This window comes from Scyliorhinus torazame, chromosome 1, assembly GCF_047496885.1.
Source record: "Scyliorhinus torazame isolate Kashiwa2021f chromosome 1, sScyTor2.1, whole genome shotgun sequence".
NCBI classification, from domain to species: Eukaryota; Metazoa; Chordata; class Chondrichthyes; order Carcharhiniformes; family Scyliorhinidae; genus Scyliorhinus; species Scyliorhinus torazame.
The window spans coordinates 322,538,096-322,554,139 of record NC_092707.1 but is presented as its reverse complement, the minus strand read 5'-3'; the positions used below and the strand labels follow the sequence as shown (position 1 = coordinate 322,554,139).

The 16,044-nt window shown below is 41.3% G+C and overlaps 1 protein-coding gene across 36 annotated transcripts in view; it reads right to left on the bottom strand.

Moving 5' to 3' along the window:
• Positions 1 to 16,044, bottom strand: part of nrxn1a (neurexin 1a) — a 2,579,010-nt gene that overhangs the window by 748,280 nt on the left and 1,814,686 nt on the right. For 4 of the 36 annotated variants that reach the window (XM_072508133.1, XM_072508140.1, XM_072508148.1 and 1 more), the window contains exon 1: positions 4,795 to 5,586. The exons of the other annotated variants lie outside the window; for them this stretch is intronic. In XM_072508133.1, the coding sequence (XP_072364234.1) occupies positions 4,795 to 5,044 (250 nt within the window). In that variant the 5' untranslated portion in view covers positions 5,045 to 5,586. Of the gene's footprint in view, positions 1 to 4,794; positions 5,587 to 16,044 lie in introns of those variants that run through there. 36 annotated transcript variants of the gene reach the window in all.

The following is a 16,044-nucleotide window of genomic DNA, read 5'->3' as shown; positions in this document are numbered from 1 at the left end:
CAGCCTTTGTAGGGAGAGAAAAGAGCTAATGTTTCGAGTCCAGATGACCGTTTGTCAAAGCCGAAAAGAGCTAACGTGTCAAGTCCAGATGACCCTTTGTCAAAGCCAGAACTACCACTAATTTCTGTTGTCACCTTTTTAAAAATGTCTTTTATAATAAGTAAAGCACTTAAATTGTGAAAGGATAGTCCTTATCAATACAGGTTTACAAAAAAGGAGACTCATTCTAGAATTCCAGTGAATGTTCCCAACATGAAGTAATATTAATCTATCTTTAATAACATTCAAAGCGGCCCTATTTTATAGGCTTCTGGGTACAATGGCTATCTTTAGCCATTTTGCCACGTGTAACCAGTTCTTCAATTCTAAAATTTCGATTCAGTGGAAATAAATCTAAGTTTGTTTTTGAGCATGTTTCTCGGCTGCTGCAACACCACGATTCATCCCAATATTCGGCGCAAGTTGGTCGATATTTTGGGCCTCGGGAAGTTTCTCTCCATCGAGGCCACACTTAGGCAGATTTTCTGCACTGGTGAGTTGAGCTCGCCAGCAGGACCGGCTCCTCACAGATCAGGGCATGATTTTGACTGGCTGCCCCAATCTCTACCCACCTCCCCCTTTTTCAGAACCACCTTGCCCCTTCACCCCCCAATCTCCTTTTGGCCCCTCAACCCCCCCCCCCCCCCCCTCCCCACTCTCATGGGTAGGGCCAGACTGGTACCCTGGCAGTTCCCCTGGCAACGCCGGGTGCAACGTTGAATCATGCTCATAATGCCCTAATTATATAAGAATTCCAGCTGATATAGTTATATTCTATTTAACCATCCCTACATTCAGTAACAGTCATTTTATCCCTCTTAATTTTTCTTCACTGTTCCTCAGGTGCAACAATATATTGGTCATTAACGTGATCTTTCTCCCCCTTCATTCTTACTCTGTTGAAATCAGAACTAATTGTGCAGTCTTACTCTACATCTTATTTCTTCTTGGTATGTCAAACCTTATGCAATTCCCTTAATCTTTCCTTCCTCCCACGTCATCAGGCTTTGTACGCCAATGCTTCAGTCATCGAATTATTACCCAATTCATCTCATCATCTTCTTAACTATTTTCAGTGTTGACCATGTCTGGACAATGACCCTTGTCCCTTTATTTTAGATTTTCTGTGAATTTGCTGCTGCTTTGACATCGGATTCAAGGCTGCTGATATAAATGTGCTTACAAATGATACGGAGAATGTTAAAAATATATTTGTGGAATAAAAACCAAAGTAAGCTAATACTGAGAATTTTTGTGTTGAAATGTTTTATTGACTATATTTATCCATCCATCTATCTTTTGAGTATTTGTGAAATTGCAACATTGAGTGGTTGATAACTTCTGTTATTCTTTTTCCAAACACCTCTTTTGCCTCCAGCAAATATTTTCCTTCCACAACCTCTCCCACTTTCCCTTCCAGACTTTTCTCATTCAGCCAGGACTGATCCCTGGCTAGAAGCTGCTGTCAGGTCTTTTTAATGATTGGTTGAGAAGAAATGTGCTTGTTTAAGTAGGACAATTTCTACTAATCCCCTCTTCCCTGTTTGTCTCTCCTTCATTGTTGCACAATACACCCTCTAGTGGCACAGGAATGCACTACAATTTATTTCCCACAAAGAATAGGTTCGTTTGGATATCAGTCAATTCAGCCTTTTGAATTTAGGAGCCTGTGGTTGTCCATTAGCCCATATTGTGTGCCAATTTTACAAGCAGCTAGGATGACTTGATTCTCTGACTATAGAACACATTGTAATATCCTGCTGCCAGTCTCCTTTCTGCTACACAATGACTCGGCAAAATTTAATTCCACATGTTAATTTGCAAATTTAGGTTTAACTTTCAGGGATTCCACCAATTACACAAATTTAATTGAGAGATAGGATCATAAAACTGTTTGAAACAAAAATTAAAGTAAGCTTCTTATATATTTCTAATGTTCAGTTCATGAAGGCAGAGTGAACTTCAAACACCCAACAAAAAAAACCCTAAATATCTTCATTAAAAAGACGTGACAAATAAATGTTTTGTGAATGAATACTTGTATATTATACTTAAACAAAACTTGTGCACTATAGTCTTCTTCCTCATTCTGCCAGTTACATTATATAATCAGATAAAAATAAACCACAAGATTTAAACAATATACAGGACAGAAAGAAAAACAAATAAATCCCTAACCTGAATATTTTGTTGTAAAGCTAATGAGATGATCAAGAATGTCATAATACAAATCGCCAGGATATTGACCATCGGTGATGCTAAATTTTAAATATTGAATAACTGGTAAAAGAATTGCACACAGATGCTAATTACACAGCAAATTATTTGATAATATGCCTTTGACTCGTGGAGTTTTGCGACATTATTAATCCCTAACAAAATCCCCTATGAAACTGAAGACAATTAGCAGTTTTCGATCATTTGTTTTACAAGACATTGGCGCCCACACTTCCAGTTTCCTATTTCATTGTCTTTTTGTCACTTCATATTACCCCTTTCTGTTATCATCCAAGAACAAAAATAATCAATATCACCATAATTTAAGACATTACAAGTATTATCAATCTCTCAACTATATTTATAAATCTAGGCAATTTAATCAGATTTTAAAAGGCAGCAGAAGTTTGTTCGATGCGCTGGTTGAAAGAATAGTGGAATGGGTTAAACTGTGCAGAACTGAGTAAGAGCGAGTCTGACTGATTAAAAAAAATATTGCTCTGTAAACATCCTCATTACAGCTGATTCTGTCCATGTACAATAATCAACACAAACAAGGGTTTGAGAAGGACCTGGGGAATTTTATTCGCTTAGTCAGGTTGTTGGTTTAGTTGTCACTTTTAGATTCATGTGCTTAACAAATTAATACTCCTGGACATTAAATTGGTAGCAACATTGTTTTGAATATATAAAAGTTGCTTTGCTCAAATTCCTACTAATCGAAAGACACCCTTTTGTCCACCCGTTAATTATTTTAATGCAAACATTTTACTCGATTAATGGCTGAATAATCAGCACGACGATCATCATTAAAATGTATAAGACAAAAGTAAGAGTATTTGTCCCCTTAACATCTTACACAAAACAGTGGTTATCCTAATGGAATGATACTTACAGGCAAATTAATAAAATAGAACTGTTATTCATGTGTTACTAAAAATGAATCCATACAAGCTAATATATTGTGTACATTTTGGAGCATCGGAGCTTGTATTGAGATACTTATCAAGAATCTATCGACATTGGTCCACTTGTGATTACAGCGCAGTAGATGTTCTACAGACAACATCAAAGACTGCATATCTCACAGAAACATGGGAAATGAGGATATACAGCCAATAATATTAATGGAAACACAATATACAACTGGCAAGACAAAGAGAACAAAAAAAAAATCACCCATATTTTACCTAGGGTTTTTTTCCTGTGTGCAAATTATCCACAAGTTATTGCTTTAGAACAGGTAAACAATAAATGAAAAATTCAACAACATCAATATTTCAGTTAAAAATCGGACAGCATTCACCAACCTCTTACTGGAAATTTCTTTCAATTCAATATGCTGACAATTAAAAATTTAAAAGAAAGATATGTGAGTGCTGAATCACAATACTAATGACTAGGGCTTTGTGAAATTATGTGGAAAATTAAATTCAAGAGCAACAGCTCTTATTGAATATACCCACTTCACATTTCTTAAGCTTTTGCTTCGGTCATTCAAGAAGAGTGTCTAATAACAAAAGATCAAATTAGATTCTGATGTCTAATCATCCATACAGGGTCAACCTGTGCAAGTATGCAAAGGTTAAGCATAAGATCTGTTTTTTCACCTCAGGAGTGGCATGGGATGATGGTTTAAATGAAGCATGGAATGAAGGGAAAATGAAGAAGGATGAACCTATATATTCAAATCAACAGCTGCAGGTTTCACTGAAGAAAGCAAGCCACTGTTTTAGCTGCTGTTAAACTAAGACCATGGGAACAGTGTGATTGTGGTGCTGCTTAAATTATGTATGCTCACGCTTTCATTCTATTTAGTTTAAAATAGCCCACTTGAAATAGACATTTTCTGTTTCTTGGGGTTTGGTTTATTCTCTCACTGATTTTTTTTAAAAAAAGAGTGAGAAACAAATAATGAAGCCCCAACAATCATGAAGTGCACAGAGATTAAAGATGACAGATTGAGAGATCCTTAGTTCAGTTAGCCTTGGGTTTTAAACATTACTACTGTTGTAACATGGCATTACCGACTAGAATAGGTGGTCAGGGCAACAGTTTGAAGGCAATTACAGACCAATTCAGTATTTCATCATTAAACTGTGTTCCTAAATGAGCACATGAAAAATAAAATATAAGGACTGAGACTTCCATTAGCATGAATTTAATATCGGAACAGTTAGACAGCACCAGCTAAATATGAAGATAGAAACAAAGGATGACTGTGCATTGCATAGATTATGAACAGTAATTTTAAGTGATCTTTTAATTCTTTTGTATATTCATTATTGTTTGAACGCAGATCAGTATCCAAAAGTTTAATTGATTTTGAAGTATTCTTTTAATTAAAACAATTGGATATTGTGGTTTGTGAAAACACACATTACACATTGTGTTTTCTTCTTACACCGTCTTAACAACGAACTATCTTACAGGCAATAGCAAGACTCATCTTAACTGCACAACGCTTCAAGTGTAGACTATGCACTACAATGACATAAACATGAAGAATTAGAAGGTAAATAAAAAGCAAAGACCCACCATGTCCTCTTTGCAGTGAGGCAGGAGACCTGTATATAGCAATAGGCACTGAGTGGTGTTTGCTGCCATGAAAATGGTGAATATGGTGAGCTCCACCTAAGCTCGAAGCACTCCATGACACTCCAAAAAAACAGCTGAAAGTCAAAAGAACTATCCAAAATGCCAAATGAACACAGGTTGTGATAGTTTCAAAGCTGGACTTCGCTGTTGCTCTCGGGTTCATGATGCTCCCTGAGAAAAAGATTTGCATCCCCCATGTAACAAATGTCACAACTGTACACAGCCCATTATTTCAAGTCTGCCTCACAGTTTTCTATTCCTGCTGTCCTCTTCTGCTAGGAAATCCACAGCATACTTTTAAAAATCCAGTCAGTGCAGTGTGTCTGTTCCCAGCTAGAAAAACATAACTACCTGCATTTCCAGCAGTAGCTACCAGGTTCTTTTATGTTAATACTCCAATAGATCCAGGACTGAGACTGCTGAGGATCTTTCTTTTCTCCCTACATAAGGCACATCATCATCATCCACTGGGTATTCAATATCATTTAAATTTTACAGGATGGCACTTCACAATGCTGTAAGGGAAATTAAAATGCTCCACAATCCAGTTACAGCCTGGAAAAAAAAATGTAACACACAGCACAGCACTCTGTCTGACCAAAGCCACCCAATAAATAGCCTGCTTTCCAATCCGAATACAGTAGTCAGGGTAGTGAGAATAATGCCAGAGGATATTCCTCACTGAATTGTGTACACTTATGAAAGGACCTGGAACAGACCATGCTGGTGAGAAGGCTATGCAAATCTGCAGTCTCAAAACAGCAAATCACTGAAGCTTGGATGCATTGCAGAGGAAGAGCCTATTTTAAAATAGGGATATAGAAATATGCTAGGATATCAAATACTAGCTTGATTTTAAAAAGAAGCAAAGATATGCAAAGCCTGGAGCAAAAGAAAATTTACAGAAACTTAAAATCCTCACTTTGAATCAAACTGCACATCATACTGCAATGTCAATTTAATAAATAAAATCCCAATCTCCCCCAGAAAGACAGTTCAGAGGTTCCTGTATCCTCAGTTAGTCCTTTACAATTTTTAAACGAAGGCAGGCACTGTTGTGATTGGTCAGAAACCTCCCCGAACGGTCCACCAGGTGCTCAATCCAAAGCTACTAAATATGCCTCGACACAAACTACTCATCCATCATTTTTGATGATCTTCTAATTGCACACTCATCTCCACAAAGGAACACCTCTCCCTTTCACTGACAGATATTCAAGTGTACAATCCTATAACAGAGATGGAGACAATGTCGTAGACAAAAGGGGGAAATGCGATGAAATTATTTCCTTTTGAAAATAAGAAATTTTGTTGACTATATTTTTCAAAAAAATTCTCTTTATTGTTTTGTTTTTTTCCCCTAACACGGATCCTGCCAAACTAAAGCTCCCCTGAGAAAGATGTGTTTATCTTGACAGGTGTTTGCGCGATCAGCAGCATCTCAAAGGCATTGTTATTCATTGCTTTAATGTACAATAGAAAACGCTAAATCTGCAAATTAATGTAATTTACTGAATTGCATTTAAGTAAAATTAAAGTAAGGAAGGTCACCAGATTAACTTATTAATGTCTTACTGATGCTATATGCAAGTTAAATTTGATACATTCTTTACAGAAGATGTGGCAGAATTACTTCTCCATCATATATACCTGAAGCAAAACTAGTGTTGCACAATCACCGAGCATGAAACCAACTTTATTTCTTTGTCCTTAATCTTTTAAATGTAATACATTCTGCAGTAATTAAACTGAAGTTGGATGACTACTTCAATCAATTATTTTCAGCAATCAAACCGGAATCCATACAAAACGCAATAGCGTGGCAAGGGCCCTGTTGGGAATATATTTATAAAGGAGTCCTGGGACTAATTTTTATTAAAAATACAGATCAACCATCTTTACATTGAAACAGGTAGCAAATGCATACTTTTGATTCTGACTCACAACTTCTTTGTTTTACTAAACAGGTTTGCTACCTGCACTCTTGGACGTCGTCTGAGACTCAGAGATCATTTCACAGCCCACCAATTTTTTTATTTACTTCAACATCAGTATGGATGAGATACATAAGGAGCCGCAAGAATATTGTCAGATGAGTAGAGCATCTTGTTACTGCTTTCTTAAGCTCTTAATGGATTTGGCATGAGTACATGTTTATGAATTGAGAATACAGTGAGGTTTTTCTTCGGGAGGAATGAGATCTGACAGGTGCTTTCTTCTTTACTATTAAGATCAAATTTGATTGGATTTTGCAAATAAATATTTTTCCTTTATTTAGTGTGCACAAGATCCCAGTAAATCCAAATAGCTTATCTTCTGATAGGTCATACAATAGAAAATTAACACTTTCTTTCCATTCAGTCCTTTGGGAGTTAACCATCAATATGATGAGGTATCAAAGCCTCAGGTTAGCCATCCAATAAATGTGTGGCATGCAAATCATGATATTAGCTTAGATGTTTTCTAGTCTGTGAGTTAACTATGCTATTTACCGTAAATTGCTTCCCCCCTCTTCCAATTTGACCTGAAAGAATTTGCATTTTTTTCTTCACCATCGTAGTTTGAGCTGAAAAAAACTACCAAAATAAACTAGCTGCATTACTTCAACTCGTTGATCACAGGAACAGAGCCTCCAACCACCTCCAACTCAACTAACAAACAACAAATGGATGACTATAGCACATCTTCTGGATCCTTATGGCCTCGTGCAAATTACCAAGGAAGCTAACAGATTTTTCTTCTTTGATAAGAGCCAAAAGGAAAAGTAAAAATAAAACTCGATTATCACTGCAAATGTTACAGGTGGCGGAGGAGAAAGGTAGGTGGTTGAGGACTAAGTAATGTTGAGAAAATGGTTACAGCGTATTACTTGTGCACAGAGGAGAAGGAAGCATGTGCCAAATGAGGGGAGGAATAATTTAAAGAGCAATGTAGGTTGATCATGATACAGACAATTCCCCACTGAGAACTGTGAGGTACTTCGTATTTTCTGCTGCTTTTTAATGAGTGGCTGATCGGAAAAAAGACTGAGTAAAATCCCCATGTGCGATCTGTCTCAAAATCTTTACATTATCTGTATTCAACTCCACAAGTTGTTTTAAATTTAGTATTTCTATTTTTAACTGCCTGCAGCACAAATGATGTGCCTCTTGAGACTATAATTGACATAAAGTGTAAGAAAAGTAGACTTTTGGTGAAAAATAAAAGTAATAACACTTGTGTAATAACTTTGGCTCACCACTTAGGTATGGAATAATTAACGTTTATTTACAGCACACCATCTTACAGCTTTGTGGCTGCCAGTCGGTGTCCGGAATTAATCTGTGGCAAAAGCTCACACTTGCTGAGATGAACCCCCACCCTGTCTCCATGATTGGTTTCTCTGGGTCATGTGACCGCATCAGCCGATCGATCGCCGCTTGGGGGGGGGGGGTCAGACACCACAAATTGTAATTGCTCTCAATTCTTGTCCCCGTGTGCGAGGCAGACAAAGTACATGCTTACAACAGTTTCTGTAGCTTACTTTTTCCTCGAACAAGTCACTAGCATGAAGCCAGAGGCTACAGCTTGAGGGAAACCACTTTGCATCAAGGAAGGCTGACCAGGCACCTCTCCTGCTCTTACTGCCTGACATAGGCACATTGGAAGGATATGCAGGTTGATAAACAGCCTGTTCAGCTACATAATGGACACACCTTCCATGGCCATCAAGACCCGAGGGGATTTTCAGCCCACATTAGTCATCAGTGGGAATAGCAACCCAGGTGGAAAATCACATGAGTGTGAGAAAAGGCAGTAACCTCATTTAAATATATTTTAACACATTTCAATGGGCTGGATTCACCATTTTTGAGCCTAAGTGCGGAGGATCTGTGGCGTTATACGTCAAAAAATCGGCTTCAACCCCTCGCCGATCCTGCGACTGGTGATGGGCTAGCATGATGTGCCACGTAAAACTCCCGGCTCCCACGATAAAAACGGCTAGAGAATGGCCAGGTCCATGGCTGTGCATGCGCATGGCAATGACCTGGAGCGGTCGCGCTGTAAAACATAGCGTGGCTGTGCGTGGACCCGACATGCCAGATAGTGCCTCCTGTTCACCTCCCACCAGCCCCCCCAGCCCTCCCACCAGCCCCCCAGCCCTCACAAAAGCCACCCCCATCCAGCAGCATGGCTCTCACCCGACTGGGGCGGTGCTGGACACAGTCCGCAGCCGCCACGCCTGGTTCCCGACCGCAGAGACCACACGTCAACCGTGCGTTCGGGAAAGCGGCCCATCGGGGGCAGAGCATCGTGTGAGGGCCTACAGGTGACACGCTAACGCTGTCCCAATGGCGTGCGGCGCGTGACGCAATGAAGCCATTCAGAGGGGGCGGAGGATACAAAATCTGCGTCAAACATGTACCGCCCTCGATATCGGTGCCAGAAGAGATTACGAAATCAGCGTCAGGGAACGGTGAATCCTGCCCAATGTACTTACCGATCACCACCCCCGCCACATGATTCCTCCCGCACTGAATATTCATACCTCGCCAGTGTAGTATCAAATGGGGGGAGGGAGGAGACTGTAATGCTGATGCTTGTAATGGGGGGGGAGGAGCCCCCTATGCTTATGAGGGTAGAGAAATCAGTGGAATTGCTGGTGGCGGGTGCCAGGGGTTTTCTCTCTGCGCTGATCAAGGGCACCCAATCTCTGTGGAGCCGACCTATCAGCCCCCGCCACAGTGGCAGTCTTCAGAGTGGCTCAAAATCTGGACTAAAAGCTCAGCTGTGGAGCTGGAGAGCTGGAAAATGCCACACTTGGATCTCTTACTGGGCAGGATCCAGATTTGCATATTCAAGTCAGCAGTTAGGCTCACTTGAATATATCTGCGGTTGGGTATCCCAAGGCCATCATCGTGGTCTGTGCCGCGCACATCGGAGAATCCGCCGAGAGGGCAATCGAGGTGCTTCATACAGGCCCCCGCTTTTCTCCGGCCGGATGGGCCGAGCGGCCGTTACGACACGACAGGTTCCCGCCGGCGCCGTCCACCCCTGGTCGCTGCTGGCGGGAACTCTGCGAGAACGCCGGGGGAGCGGCCTGTGGGGGGGGCTGCTTCACCGGGGGGGGGATGGCTCCGATGGGGCCTGGCCCACGATCGGGGCCCACCGATCGGCTGGCCGGTCTCTCTCCCCCCCCCCCCCCCCCCCGGGCCTACCTCCTTCCGTGGACGGCCCCAGAACACCCGCGCCATGTTGGTGAGGGGCCGTCGCGCGTAAGAAGTTTCCCGCGCATGCGCAGGATGGCGTGGCGCCCATTTGGCGCCGCGTAAGGACGCTGGAGTTGCGTGAACTGCTCCAGCGCCGTGCTGGCCCTTGTGGGGGCCCGAATAGGTTGTGGCCGGGCCCTGTTTGCGCCGTCGTGAAATGCGACGGCATTCACAATGGCGCGAACACTTAGTCTCCATTTTGTAGAATCCGCCCCATACCTTCAATCAGTCACTTCAAAACTAATCACAGCTGTTGTAAAAATACTGTCACTGTGGTAATTCTTGTAGGCTGGCATAGACATGCCAAGTTTAATTTGTGCAAAATAATTAAATAATTCAAAAAAGGACATCCATCCCCACGGGAAAACAATGCCAAAGAGTAAGTATCACCTTTAAATTAAGTAAGTTTCCATAAACTCCTTTTCAGTTGGAACAAAATAACTGTTTTTATCGTCTCAGTAAAGGGGAAGCTATGTAATCAGTGAAGTCACACACTTAGACAGTATCACATTAAACCATGATGCTAACATACAAAAATCAATGATTTTGTCCTCTGAAAGCAAGTAGTGAACACTGAATTGACACGGCGTCAGCTTTAATTTTAAGAATACAATCCAACTGGAGTTGCACTACTTACTATTCAACACTGACCAAAGATAATAGCAGACTTTAGGCTTTTTAAAAGCCAAACGTGTAAAAGCTGTAAACAGTCCATTGTAAATATTAACTAGTTTTGAAAATATTTTCCACAACATTAAATCAGCCACCCTCTTGAAGATGTTTCAATGCTGCTTCTACTAGGGAAGAAAAACTGACCAGATTGAAACCAGAGGCCAGCTTAAAATCCACTGTATTGTGTAACATTAACCCAATGAAGCACGGTGAGCTCCCCAAAATAGGAAGCTGCATGGTGCAGATTGACCTAATATGGTATTGTACAGAGAGCAAAGAATTCAAGAGCGTAGACAGTTTACAGCACGAGGAAGCCACTTGTTCCGTCGTGTCTTCGCCTGCTAAACAAACTAGGCAACCAGCCTAAACCCACTGTCCAGCATTTGGTCAGTATCCCTACAGGTTGGGATGCTTCAGGCACCATTTAAATGAAATTAAAGTTTCTGCCTCTCGCACCCTTTCAGGCAGTGAGTACCAGACCACTACCACCCTCTGAGTGAAAACATTTTCCTCATTCCCCTCTAAACTTTCCAGCAATCACTTTAAAACTACGCCCCCTTGTTGATGTGTTGGGTATGCTGGGTCTGCGAGGACTGCGTTTGCTGCAGCAGTGAGAGAGGCAGGCTTCCAACACTTGAAGAAATGCAACTTGATTTTATTGAACTCTTAACTATCATACATACTTTAACTGTGGGTTGACACTATGCTGACTTGACTGGAGACCTGAGGCTAACCTGACCAGACTATCTTACTACCACATGGTGTATGTTCTAGTTGCTGCCCATGGGCTCTGACTGTCTCAGAGGCTAGATCCCAAGAGAGCGGGAAAACTAGTGCCCTCTGGCTTTATAGTGGTCGTGTCTTGTCTGGTGATTGGCTGCTGTGTTCTGTGTGTTCACTGGTCATCCTGTGTGTCAATCACTGCCTGTCTGTGCACCATCATATACCTGTGTGTATACTATGACACGCGTCACTGCCTCTGTGCTAAGATAAAGAGCTCCTTCCCATCCACTCTGCCTCGGCCTCTCATAATTTTGTACATCTCAATAGAATTTCCTCTCCACTTCCTCTGTTCCGAGGAGAAAAACCCCAGCCTATCCAATCTTCCTTACTGCTGCAATATTTCAGGTCCTGGCAGCATCCTCGTAAATCTCCTCTGAACCCTCTCTAGTGCAATTATGTCCTTTCTGTAATGAGGTGTCCAAAAATACACGTAGAACGTAGATAGTGGCCAACTAATGATTTATATAGCTCCAGCCTAACGTCCCCGCTCTATTCTATGCCTCGGCTAATAAAGGAAATTATTCCATACGCCTTCTTAATCACCCGATCAACACTATCCTGCCACTTTCGGGATCTATGAACATTCACTACATTGTCCCTCACTTCCTCTGCACCTCTCCATATTCTCCCACATATTGTGTATTACTTTGCTTTGTTTGATCTTCCCAAATTCATCAACACACATTGCTCTGGGTTGAATTCCATTTGCCACTTTCCTGCCTACCTGGCAAGCCCATTGATATCTTCCAGCAGTCTACAGCTATCCTCCTTACTGTCAACCACATGGCCAATTTTTGTGCCATCTGTAAACGTCGTGATCATTCCTCCTACATTTACATCCAAATCATGAATGTATATCACAAAAGGCAGGGATCTAGTACTGAGCCATGCAGAACCAGAATGTAAACAGCCTCGCAGTCACAAAAACACCCATCAACAATTACCCTGTTTCCTGCCACTGAACCAATTTTGTACCCAGCTTGCTATATATCCCTGGATCCCATGGGTTTTCATTTTTGTTAACCAGTCTGCACGTGGGACCTTGTCAAAAGCTTTGCTCCATGTAGACCACATCAACTGCACCACCCTCATTAATCCTCCTTTTACTTCCTCAAAAACTTCAATCAAGTCAGTCTGACAACCTTCCCGTAACAAATCCATGCTGGCTGTCCTTATTTAATCTGTGCTTTTCTAAGTGACAGTTTATCCTGTCCCTCAGAATTGATTCAAATAATTTGCTCACTACCGAGATTAGACTGATTGGCCTTTAATTATTTGGTCTATCCCTCGCTCCCCTTTTAAACAAGCAAGTCTCCAGTCCTCCGGATTGGAAAATAATGATCAGACCTTTCACTGTTCCCTCCCATGGCAATACCATGGGTGAGCACGCAAAAGAGAAGCAATCGAAGCAAAATCAAGTTGAAAGTCCCTAATTTTAACACTTGAAAATTAGCTGTTACACAAAGGAAAAAGTTAATTAGGTCAAGTCAAACACTTATACATAAAGTGGAAATTAAAAATACTGCAACTATTCTATTTGAATTAATCCTAATAATGGTGAGGTAAGTACACACTTTTTAGAGGCATTATACTATTATGTACTGGAAATTTTAAAGGTTGTCTGGGCATGTAGCCAAAATGGCAACTACTTTTGCTCTTCAACATAGCATATTGCATTTAAAATAAGATGAGCACCCCTGCTGGGAACATGGGGTCTATTTTGACTTTCTTGTGACCCACCAGCGGGGCACATTGCCACGCACTCACACAACTCCCAAATAAATTGGTGACGAATGAGCCTAATTCTTCAACTCTGCTTCTAAAATCTATTTATTCTTCTGATTTAGTGTCCATATTAATCTACTGTAAAATTCTCCAGGTTCTTTTTCCAATACTGAGAACACCGTATAAATGCAAGTTGTAAATTGTACGTTAGCCGCAAGGTTTTGTGATTTGCCTAATCACATTGAAAGTCAGAGGTTTAGGTTGGAGTCCTGAAATGAAAACCAGGGCCTAAATTTTAGGCATTGCTGGGACCAGGCTCGGAGACTGTTGGGCACTACAAATAGCACCATTAGAGTGCATGCCGGCTTTTCGGCTCGATCCTGCCCCTGGCACATTTTTGCAGGGGCAGGATGAGGATTGCGGAGGGGCTACCCAGACACATGCAGTATGCAGCTGATCCAAGTTATAAAGAGCTGATTGAAGTCATATTAGAGCTCAACTGGGATTTACCATTTGGCCTCTGGGTTTCCGTGGAAGATCGAAGCCAGCTTAACAGCCTGGAGGTGGCCTCCTGGTGGCAGACCTGTGTCAGCATTCCAGCCTGCCTGGGATTCTGCAGCAAGTGCAGGCACCCCTTGCACCAATCCTGCCCCCAGAGTGATGAGAGGATGCAAACACCATTTTAAAATTTAAATTTACAAGTGTTGGTGGGAAGATCCCTCCATTTTGAAGTGTCTCTCCCTTGTTTACCTACCAATGCAACCTCTGCTGTTTTCAAGCTGCAAGGCCTCTGCTTATCCCTCCAGCTTCATGAGCCCATCTAGCTGCCAATAAATTAGATAGCATGCCAGCCTTCTCTCCATTAATGCTGCCACTCCATGGAAAATCAGTGTGTGCTTCTGACTCATATTTCAGCCAATTTGTTGCCATGTGCAGAATGTCTTCAAATTAGTGTGTAACTCTGACATTTATAAGTGATTAAATCACTAAATATTAGAGTGATACATCATGTTGGTCCTCAACGCACTGTAACACAGACAGATGTAAGTTGTGATCTTCCAGATGGAGAGGGAGAAAGCAATTAAGTGAAAGCAAGTAATTTATACAGAGTCCAGGAAAGGAGACAAAAAGAAGGCAAGTATTTTCATGGCACTCTTATTCAACTTATAGCAGTTGGCTCAGGAGCGGCATTGGGTTGATGAGACCTGGAAACATTTTCCCAAGCTATCTTATTTGATAGGGAATATTACATAGCAGAAGGATACCTGAGCCAGAAAATAGTTTTATGATATGGTGTTAGGTTAATAATATTAAGAAGAGCTTTTTGTGTGCCACTGGAGATGCATTGTACCATTTCATCACTAGGGTGTTGCTAGGCACATATGAAAAGCCCATTTGTGAGAAGGCATTCTAAATATATACATTTTTTTTTGGTTTGCTTTCTATTCAGTCGGCTGGTAAAATACATTGCAATTTGGAAATAGATCAGTAAAGCCAATTAACAAAAATGATCAACAATCTTAGAGATTACATGTTTGAAAATGCTCACAAACACTATTATCATGAAAATTGCAGCAGACGACAATGATATCACGTTAGCTTAGTCAAATCAAGCTCATATTTACAGATGTCAGTCTTTGCCTGACAGGAAGGTTTTTTTTTCAACATAATGATAGTTATTTGAAAAGCATGGACAGAATTTTATTCTCGAGTTATGATAACTCCTGAGGGTAATTCTGAACAGATAGGACTTGGAGGTCAGCTGGGGGAGCTGCTTAACTGTACGATTTTCAAATAGAAACAATGGGGAGGACCTGGTGTCTGTCCATTCAAATTAGGTTCAAATGTTGGGAAATATTACAGTCTACTGAAATGAAAATCGCTTATTGTCAAAAGTAGGCTTCAATGAAGTTATTGTGAAAAGCCCCTAGTTGCCACATTCCGGCGCCTGTTCGGGGAGGCTGGTGTGGTGTTGGGTGCTCTGGTGCACAGATGAGCCAACACAGTTGTATGTGGTACAACTCTATTTTATTTTAACTCTTATAATACAGTTCGTTCTGGATACTCTGCACGTGCTGTCTCCCTGAGTGTGTTTGGTAGCAGATCTGTCCTGGTCCTCCTCTGCAGCTAATACTGACCACCGGGGGTCGTGTCTGTGCTTTTATATCTTTCTGTCATTGGTTGTGGTGTTGTGTGTTCTGATTTGTCTGTTGGTGTGTCTATCATGATGTGTGTGTTTGAATATCATGACATCCCCCTTTTTTACAAAGATATGTGCCTACGTGGTTATAAATATAATTGTGTCGTGAGTGCATCTAAGAGTGTGTGTGTGTGTTGTGTACAGCGTGTGTATATGACGTAACTATTTACATGGGGCGATGTCGGGTGCGTCACACTAACAAGGTTGTACCATAACAAAAATGGATGCGAGAGAGAAAAAAAAACTTGAACAGTGGTCCGGTCAAACGATATCTGGAACAATAAACAACAACAGGTTATAATACAGAAGTGTTTGACTTTTTGAACGTATGAACAGCGTTATAAGTCCAGTCTAATGGGTGACCGCCTCAAGAATGGGCTGGTCCTCAAGCCGGTTCAGCTGTGGAGATTTGTGGTCACACTGGTTTACCTTGGACTGTTGGAGGTGATGCTGCTGCCGAAGTCTCTACTTTACCATTTGTTGTACTTCGTGCAGTGCTTGGTTTTTTCATTCGTGCAAATATAACATTCAACATCTTTGTTAGTGTTGCCTTGGCTGTGG